A 10143-nucleotide genomic window follows, 5' to 3' on the forward strand; every position below is an offset into this window, starting at 1 on the left:
TAACACCTTTAAACCTAAGTGAGAACAACCTTCTTCTCTGCCAGTTTCTCTCAACTGGCTCAAATGTGAGAGGGTTGGCTCTTGAAGACAGAGTAGCAATGTAATTGGCACCAGCTGATGAGTGTCTGTGAGAATTTGTTGCCCAGTTCACCGTATTTGCACACACACCTACACATTCTTCCCTGTGGAGCTTTTAGTCAAAAACACTAAAGTAAGAGCATGATATACAGACAGCCTGTGGCACAGGAGGAGGTCACTGTGGAGACGAGACTGCACACACATGAGATGAGAACAGCTGGCACACAGAGACCCCTCCAGGGTTCCAGGAGTCACACTGAGAAGCATAAGGAGTTACGTGGCTGGGAAAATGCCATCATGTTTTATTTTACTCAATGTGAAATTCTCTCTGAGCTTTTGTGCTCCTGTCACATCATCTTTGAATGTGTGCTGTTCTTGTCTTGTCAGCTACTTTATTTGGTTTCCACATTATGACTCTGTAGATTTCATGATGTTTCATTAACAAAGTTCGGGAGGAGCATGTTCAAATAATCTATCCAATCAACTCGTCGTCAGCAATTACCACATCCACGTCTATCCTATCAGCATGAGAGGAAGCATATACATTCCTTGACAGTTTTCAGCATCCCTCCACCACCCCGACTCCTCACTCTTGGTTTGTTCCTTCCACAGCCAGGAGTACTCAGGGTTCGGGCCAAATGGCGAGCTCGGAGTCCTCTCCTCGGATAGCATGCCAAATACGCATATATTTATTCTATCTGACTTATTTGTAAGTGTGAATTCGTGAAACTTTACTGTGTTTTTTGGACACTTTTATTTGCCATGATATCTTTGAATTCGATTTCTACAGAAATATATAGTGTTAATCATACCCCAATATGGTGTAGGCCTATAAAATACCTTGGCATTACCATCCATCATTCTACCACAGTACCACCACAAACAATTTTCAATAGTTTTAGTTAACAATATCAACACTGGAATATACCATCCCAGACAGCAACATGTCGCCCCAGATCCGGCCCACATCTGGGCGAGGGGAATCCACATGTACCATATGTGGGCCGGATTTGGGCCGACACTATGTTGCTGTCTGGGATAGCATGGTATATATTAGAGGCAAAAGCTACCACGTATCTCAAAGCCATTAACATTGCAATATAATGAACAAAAACCAACTTAAAGAACACTGACCTGTATACCACCTGACTGCTGCAGATTCATTTTGGCGTTGATGATGTTGCTATTGAAACGCGATGAAGACGTGTGATGTTTTTGTGAGCAGGGTGTGTAAATACATATGTTGACAGGCAGGTAATACATCGTATCATTGCATTCGGACCGAATTCAATGATTGGACGAACATTGTATGATCCTACGCCTTCCACAGATGATATACATATAAATACATTTAGACAACTTAACTTAGTGATTGCCAGAGGTGGGAGTAAGTCACACATGTGCAAGTCACAAGTAAGTCTCAAGTCTTAACCTTCAAGTCTCAAGCAAGTCCGAGTCAATTTTGTGAAAAGCAAGTCAAGTCAAGTCAAGTCACTGCTTTATGTCAAGCAAGTCAAGTCAAGTCGTAGCTTGGGTCACAAGTCACTGGCAAGTCATACAAACGTTTGATGATTTCACTGAATTTATATATTAAAATAAGTTAAAACTACATAAGCTGTGGACTATGGTTTTATTTGCAACATTCTTTTTAAATATGCATTTCCACATACAGCTGAGTGGTTACTACAATAAAAAAAAAATACAAAATACAAAATTCAAACTACATAGCCTAAAATGTAAATGTAACTGAAATTAGGCCAACATTAAAGCATGAAAAATAAATATGCCTCAAACATTGCAGAAGACCATTAAAAGGTATTAATATTTGTGAATGAATGTGTGTGCATGTGTATGTGTGAAAAGTGTATTGTTTGCATGTCCATGGTTGTGTGTGTGTGTGTGTGTGTGTGTGTGTGTGTGTGTGTGTGTGTGTGTGAGAGAGAGAGAGAGAGAGAGAGAGAGAGAGAGAGAGAGAGAGAGAGAGAGAGAGAGAGAGAGAGAGAGAGAGAGAGAGAGAGAGAGAGAGAGAGAGAGAGAGAGAGAGAGAGAGAGAGAGGTGATTTGATTGAGTGTGATTGATTCATTAATATTTGTGAGTGAATGTGTGTGCATGTGTATGTGTGAAAAGTGTATTGTTTGCATGTCCATGGTTGTGTTTGACTGTGTGTGAGAGAGAGAGAGAGAGAGAGGTGATTTGATTGAGTGTGATTGATTCATTAATATTTGTGAGTGAATGTGTGTGCGTGTGTATGAGTGAAGAGTGTATTGTTTGTTTGCATGTGTGCATGGTTGTGCTTGCAAGTTTGAATTTTTGTTTTGTGTATTTGTGTATGCATGGTTCGGTTCGAAAGTCTGTATGTTTTTTTTCTTTGTGTGTAGGTGTCTTTTTACAATCTTTTAGTGGTATTAACTAGCGATTTCTTTTTACTTACTCTATGCCCTATATACTAGCGTTATAAGCTAAACAGTTTTTAGAGATAAAACTCTTTACATTCGATTATCATGAATACAAATCCCAGAGAACGGTAGACTGTACCAATGCATTATTAATTATTATTAAATTACAGTTACATTTTTTTTATATTTCTTTTAACATTCAAGTCAACCCTGGGATAGCAGACTATATTGGTAGCATATAACTAGACAGTACAAAGGGATGCATGCAGGTAAGAAAAACTGGAATATGGCATATTTTAACATATTTTAACCCGATTTTCATTTTCAAGAAAATATTTTTTCTCTGTGCTTTTGTATGTAAGGGATTATTCAGATCATAAAAAAAATCATTAATCCAAGGCACTCGAATATTATTAAAAATATATAGAAAGCCTTTATTTCATCATGGCTTTAATATTTTAAAATCAGGTGACAAGTACTTGCATAACTATGCGTTGTGGCTAATGAGCCTTTGTCAGGGTGTGTGACCAAAGCCCCTTTCACACAGAGATTCCGGAAAATACACGGATAAAGTGACCCAAGATTTTACCCGGGTTCGTTTGATTTAGGTTCATTCACACTGCCAGTCTGGCAGTGCCAGTGATTTCCCGGAATCAGAGATTGCGTTCACACACAACCCCTAAAGACATGTAATATCTTAGCAGCGTCTTAAGTTTGCTTATGAGCTGCGATCTCTCTCTCTCTCTTTTTCTTTCTCTGATTCGATCATAAACTTGCGCATTACGTAGGTTTCACAGCTGGCGAACGATCCCGCGCTTCAGCATCATCACTACGACACTGCATTATTACGGCTTTTGTTCACACAGCGCGCGTTCCTGCTGCGTCACGTGATTGTTGCGGTGCGTTCAAATACAGATATTTATTTTTAAAAAGACAAGTTATTTCGAGTCATTTACCTCAAGTCCGAGTCAAGTCTCAAGTCATGAATATCAAGTCAAAGTCAAGTCAAGTCTTTTATTAATATTTGTCAAGCAAGTCTCAAGTCCTAAAATTTGCGACTTAAGTCTGACTCGAGTCAAGTCATATGACTCGAGTCCCCCATCTCTGGTGATTGCTATCAGGATGTGAAGAGACTTTCAACCAGCATAACAAATATTGTTTCTGGAACAAACCACCTACCCTGCCTTTAAAAATACCATAGTATTACCACCTGATGAAATAACTATGGTGTCGTCAGGGCTGCCAGGTCTAAGTAGCAAAACAAATAAGCCCAATGACCAAATATCAAAACTCTATATGCCATACCTGATACATCTTTTACAGTCACTGTTTTGCGTACACAATTTCAGTTTGAAAATCACTAGTAGCTAAACAGTCTGTTTTCATTAGAAGCTCAAAGGCTCCTCCCTCCCAGAACTCATAATCTAGCACAGTTGTATAGTTGGTAGAATGAAAAATACTTCAATACAAGCATTTCAATCAAATAAAGTTTATAAAATATGTTAAACCGCGGCAAAAGTTTAAAAGTAGCTCAATTCCACGGGAAAACCATGAACTTGGCAACCCTGGTCATCAAAGCACTTCTCCCCAGTCAATTCTGCTTGTTTTACTTGTGAAATTGATCAGGTTTTCAAATTCTCTATAAATGAATGAAAAGCTCTTTTAAAGGGATACTCCACTTTTTTCGGAAATATGCTAATTTTACAACTCCCCCAGAGGTAAACAGTTGAGTTTTACCGTTTTAGAATCCATTCAGCCGATCTCCGGGTCTGACGGTACCACTTTTAGCATAGCTTAGCATAGATCATTGATTCTGATGAGTCCAGTAGCATTTCTTTCAAAATGACCAAAGAGTTTCAATATTTTTCCTATTTAAAACTTGACTCTTCTGTAGTTAAACCGTGTACTAAGATCGACGGAAAATGAAAAGTTGCGATTTTCTAAGCCTATATGGCTAGGAACTAGCAGCTACTCTCATTCCGGCGTAATAATCAAGGAACTGTGCGGCTGTACCATGAGTGCAGCAGGCGTAATGATATGACGCAGCGCCTGAAAATAGGTCTAATCCGATTGTTAAGTCTGACGTCACACGTCACGTTTAGCCTTTTCCGGGTCCTAGCGCTCCTCTCGTCCAGAAATAACAATGGTGGAACCTGTACATTTATTTACGATCACGTCCTTCTTAGTGAGGCACCCTTGGCGGTTTAAATTCCTTTAACACCAACAGAGTGGTTAGTGTAGCTCATCACTCAGGTGGCATAATTAAGGGTAGAGTCCAGGCATCAATGAAAAAGAAGATTTACGAGGTTGAAGTGAGTAAGCTCGGGACACGGGACACAGCACTGCGGCATTGTAAAAACACTCAATAATAACCAAAACACTAGCGAAAGCGGTAGGTAGGTAGAGAGGACCTGGACTTTGGACCCGGAAAGAGTATTATCGGAGAGTGGTTACGTCACGACTTAACAACCGAATAGGTTAGACAAACTTAGGCCGTTTCTCAATATGCGTTCTTGTCTGTACTTGTGTTCTTGTGAACTTGTGAAACGTCATCATTCGCTGCCCAAGTACTGTCCCAATACACAAGTTTGCATTTTGGCAAGAACGGTTAAAAATCCCGGAAGTGTTCTTGACACGCCCATTTTACAGAGGATGCATCGGTTGGTAACTTGTGTGAACTTGACGGCAGAAATATCCCAGCATTCATTTCGGCGTTCGAGGAAGGAGTTATGTTTGGGTTATTTAAACCGTTTAAACCGTTATTTAAATCGCGTTATGTTTGGGTACTGCAGACGGCGTCTGTGCGGGGGTATTATTGCGCAATACCAGCAAGAACACATCGTCTCAAACTGTCAGAAGCGTTCTGTGTGCTCGTCACCTTGTGAGTTCATTCTTCCAAGAACAACTAGCAAGAGCGTTCTCCCCAAGAACACAAGTCCGTTCTTTGCATTCTTGGTTTTGAGAAACAGCCTTAGTCCCGGTCACGTTGGAAGAAGTTACCGAGCTGGGGACTATTTTCAGGCGCTGCGTCATATCATTACGCCTGCTGCACTCATGGTACAGCCGCACAGTTCCTTGATTATTACGCCGGAATGAGAGTAGTTCCTAGCCATATAGGCTTAGAAAATCGCAACTTTTCATTTTCCGTCGATCTTGGTACACGGTTTAACTACAGAAGAGTCAAGTTTTAAATAGGAAAAATATTGAAACTCTTTGGTCATTTTGAAAGAAATGCTACTGGACTCATCAGATTCAATGATCTATGCTAAGCTATGCTAAAAGTGGTACCGTCAGACCCGGAGTTCGGCTGAATGGATTCTAAAACGGTAAAACTCAACTGTTTAACTCTGGGGGAGTTGTAAAATGAGCATATTTCCGAAAAAAGTGGAGTATCCCTTTAAGATAGAAATGGCAAGGCCAATCATGCTTTTTAAATTCTTAATTTAATGCAACTTGTTTTGATTCATGCAAATAATTATTCTTCACTTTTCCAGAGTCTGACACTCTTTTGCCCACTAGTGGTTGAAAGTAAAATGTCAAGCGCTGCTGGTAAATGCAGCATCATCAGAAGTTCAGCTTGACCTTGTTGAAGGTTTTCTTTGTTTTTCCAAATATTCATTCTGCATCTCATTTACTTGCATTTAAGAAAGAAGACAGAGGGAGAGGGGGAGGCTGCTGTGGGTGATTTACAGGGGTTACGTGTGTAACAGGATCACAGCAGCTGTTGAAAAAGATTCCTTGCTGGCAAACACACACACCTCTCTCAGACGAGAGAAACTTTCCACGCCACAAGCACTAATAAATCAGCAATATCACTGAGTGTAGCAACAACTGAGTTATTTATGCGTTGGAATCTGTATGTGAAAACTCCAAATAATGCTGGAGCAGAAGAACAACAAGTAAACAAGTGTTTTATTGGTCAAACACAAAGTAGCCCAAAACTTTACATGTTGAGCTGAACATTTAGACTCTCGAAATTGTCCAAAACTCTCATTCATAAATTAAGGCACTGAGCTAATCATATTAAATAACTTATTATTCTAGGATTATTAATATGAGCCATTCAATACAGTATTTAACAAGAGTAACCATTTGATGAGTGCCAAACATGGATGCAGAAAATAATAAACAGGAAGTCAAAGAAATATTCCATTCACATACATCTGCTTATCAGGATATTCAGTAAAGTAACAACGCACATTTGCTCTGATATTATGCTATTTTATCTCAAACTGTGTAGTGATGAGAACTTAGTGCTCTGAGAATCTTGAAATTCATTACCATCACTAAAACGGTGAAACTAAAGTGCGTATCAGGAATTTGTGCGGCTGCTTCCATCGCAGGTGTCCTGTTCACAGTATAACACTTAATTTAAGTTTAAGGCTGTTTCAACATGTAAATCCAGCACGACCGTCCATTTATATAACATTAAACTATGTTTAGTTGTTTTGAAATTTGCTCAATTCATTAGATAGCTCTATGACGAATCTTCTCAGTCTCTCAGGCCTGGTATAAAGGCACGATTCGTTTGATGTTCTGTCTGCAGATGGGACAGTTGGGTTGCGGCAAGGCCTGATAGCAGCGGAAACAGCAGCACACGTGACCGCAGTCCAGCAGCACGCAGCTTCGTGGATTACTCAGGCATATCACACACGCGTTCTCCGGAATATCCATGCCGTTCTCCTCCTCCCCTCTTTCTCCCATCAGTTCAAAGTCCCTCCTCATGTTCTCTTGCTCCCAGCGCAGCTGCAGTTGCCGGTAGTACCTGCGTCCCGCCCACATCAGCACGGCTACACCCGCCAATGCGCAAATACACGCCAGCACCCTCCACACCTCCGCCTGCCCTTCCTGCTCCAGCAGCAGAGTCTCGAAGTCCGAAGTGCACAGGAAGTACTCGGAGCCGTCGGTGGGTGGGCGGAGTTTAGGGAGGCGGTCCGTGTCCAGGATGAGCTCGCCCACTGCGGTTAAGGATGCGCCCACTTTCAGCATCTCCTCTGTTTCAAGTTGACCTTTGGGCTTCTCTCCGCTAAGATACTGACCTATCAGGTCCGTGAAGCCATAACTGGCCTGGTGGAACTTCTCGTGGATGATTTCCATATTGGGACCCGTGGCCTCCAAAGGGCAGAGCACACGCACAAACGCCTTGTTCACACCCAGCAGGTTAAAGGGCACAGCATTCACGCGCTGGTGAATCACACGCTCGCTGTCTGTCCTGAAGAATGAGAATTGCCATGTTAGACTGACGTATATTCACTGTCGTTCATAAGTTTGGGGTCGGGAATATTTTTTTTATATTTTTGAAAGAAGTCTCTTATGCTCACCAAGGCTGTATTTATTTTATCAAAAAATACAGTAAGACTGTAATATTGTGAAATATTATTATAATTTGAAATAACTGTTTTCTATTTTAATATGTAATAAAATTTAATTTATTCCTGTGATGCAAGGCTGAATTTTCAGCATCATTACTCCAGGCTTCAGTGTCACATGATCCTTCACAAATCATACTAATATGCTGATTCGGTGCAAAAAAAAAAAAACTTTTTTTATTATAAATGTTGAAAACAGTTGTGATGCCTAATTTTTTTAATCTTTTTTTTCAGGAATAGAAAGTTCAAAAGAACAACATTTATTTTAAATAATTTGTTAAATAATTTTAACATTATAAATGTCTTTTTATATGCATATAAAAGTCCTTTTGATGCATCCTTGCTGAATAAAAGGATGATTTTTTTTTATAAAAGATAAATCTAAAATCTTGCTGACCCCAAACTTTTGACCGGTAATGTATATTTATAAGAGCAAGGGACCAGGTTTTACCAGGTGCGTGCTAAACTGTTCCACACAAGCTTGTGTTCTCGGAGGAGCAGTTTCTGGATGACACCAACACTGCCTTCCTGAAACTGACTCCTTAATGGTTCCCCTACAGGCTGAACTGTACCTACAGAAAAAGAAAGACAGAAAGCAAATCAGTGGAATTGAAAGAGAGACCGACTTATATTCTTCACATCAGCTGAGACACTATATGGTGAAAAATATAGGTTACCCTCGATGACCACATACTGCAGACACTTCCCCGGTGAGGCATTTAAAAGATCCGTTAACTTCTCATCCAGCGGCAGAACTGGAGCTTCCTAACATCAAAAACAAATGAGTTTCTTTTTTTTACAAAAATGTGTTTCTCTAATTCTCATACTCTTTCACTTCATATAGCAGACACTTTTAATCCAAAGCACTAATTCCATATATCTGAGTTCAATACAAATTAAGCTTCATTTACAGTATTGTGATCCTATCCTTTATATCTGTGTTATTTGAGCTATAAAGCTGTCTTAATTATCATTATTGCATTGCTACTCAGTACTCACATTAAGCTTGCCCACAGTTTTGTGTTTCTTCCTGTAGATGTAATAAAACAGACCAGAGAGAGCCACACTCGAACCCAAACACACAATCTCCAGTGTCCGGATGGGGAAATCCTCCATCTTCCACCTCGCCCTCTTCCTCTTCTCTAGACTACTGAACACAGTGTCAAATAATAGTGAACAGATGTAAGCACCAAGATGAATAAAACGAACTAATGGGGATTTGATTCAGTATTCATTTTCATTCTTATTACTACATTTTTAATTTATACATGTATTCATTTGTTGGCTTGAGAAATTCTGGTTTGAAGGAAAGGTTATACAGTTCAGAAAAAAACTAATTCTAGTTCTGAGGAATTGCTAGGTTTTCTGGTGGTTGTTAGGCACAGGCAGAGTGTTCTGGCTGTCATGGATGGATGGATAAATAAAAAAAGCAATAATAAGAGAGAGAGAGAGAGAGAGAGAGAGAGAGAGAGAGAGAGAGAGAGAGAGAGAGAGAGAGAGAGAGAGCAACTTCAAATAGCTTGTATGTGTGCGTTTACATTAGAAGTGATAGTTGCGCCTTATAAACATTCCGACAATGTTAGTCCATGGGATTTTGGGGTGTTTTTTTTTAAATCGTCGATTTAAGGAAAACCGGTATAAAAACACTTCCAACACCTCCACATTAATATATACATAACAATAATAACAGTTCTCCAAACATGGTGAATAATTTGTCGGCTGTCAAAATGAAATGTGTGAACAGGAGGATATGTGTGAAAAGGTCACCCATAAATGACCTTTAAAGATTTTAATCCAAATGCTTTGACCACTATTACATATGTACATGCTCATAAACAAATATTAAAGTTCTGTCTGAAACAACAGAAATGAACATCGCGTGAATAAGGAGCAGAACATCACCTTTATCACTCACACGATCCTCCTGAATTCATTCCCGGAAACGATGTTGTTTGGGTCACGTGGTACGTCAACGTGGGTAGCTGTGAAATTTGCCTGACTGAATCTGGTGACTCGCCAAACACATTTAAACATATACTTTATGTGAAAATTATAAGTTTTTGTTGTTGATCAGTTTGTCCTCTGCAGCTTTCCTTTAATAGAAATTGCATTGGAATGCCATTGAAACATTTTAAACGAACATAATGCAAAAATAAGTTGAAATAAATATATTTGTATACATATAAATACATATATTGACAATAAAAATAAAAATTAAAAACAACTTAAATAGGCATTTAAATAGCCTTAGTGACTTTTAATTTGCTATTCAGTATTTCCGGTTTCGACACGCGTTTGT

At 39.5% G+C, this 10143-nt stretch overlaps 1 protein-coding gene across 2 annotated transcripts; it reads right to left on the bottom strand.

Annotated features, from left to right (window-relative positions):
• Positions 1-6369: 6369 nt before the first annotated feature.
• Positions 6370-9801, bottom strand: mul2 (mitochondrial E3 ubiquitin protein ligase 2). 2 transcript variants are annotated; one of them, XM_082173656.1, is made up of 5 exons: positions 9747-9801; positions 8844-8991; positions 8522-8609; positions 8296-8416; positions 6370-7687 (listed from the first exon to the last, which is right to left on the bottom strand). In XM_082173656.1, the coding sequence occupies exons 2-5, from the start codon at positions 8958-8960 to the stop codon at positions 6976-6978; spliced, it is 1038 nt and encodes a 345-aa protein (XP_082029782.1). In that variant the 5' UTR covers positions 8961-8991; positions 9747-9801; the 3' UTR covers positions 6370-6975. The 2 variants fall into 2 exon arrangements, with proteins under 2 accessions (XP_082029782.1, XP_082029781.1); XM_082173655.1 differs by having other exon boundaries at positions 8844-8994; positions 9747-9798.
• Positions 9802-10143: the final 342 nt, after the last annotated feature.

The sequence above is a fragment of the Leuciscus leuciscus genome, assembly GCF_965113295.1.
Source record: "Leuciscus leuciscus genome assembly, chromosome: 6".
NCBI classification, from domain to species: domain Eukaryota; kingdom Metazoa; phylum Chordata; class Actinopteri; order Cypriniformes; family Leuciscidae; genus Leuciscus; species Leuciscus leuciscus.

Bases quoted from the DNA above. Each gene is read 5' to 3' on its own strand.
- mul2 (XM_082173656.1), bottom strand. From the start codon at position 8,960: ATGGAGGATTTCCCCATCCGGACACTGGAGATTGTGTGTTTGGGTTCG. The intron at 8,610-8,843 runs GTGAGTACTGAG...TTTTGATGTTAG, and splicing joins AAACTGTGGGCAAGCTTAAT to GAAGCTCCAGTTCTGCCGCT. The intron at 8,417-8,521 runs GTAACCTATATT...CTTTTTCTGTAG, and splicing joins GCAGTATGTGGTCATCGAGG to GTACAGTTCAGCCTGTAGGG.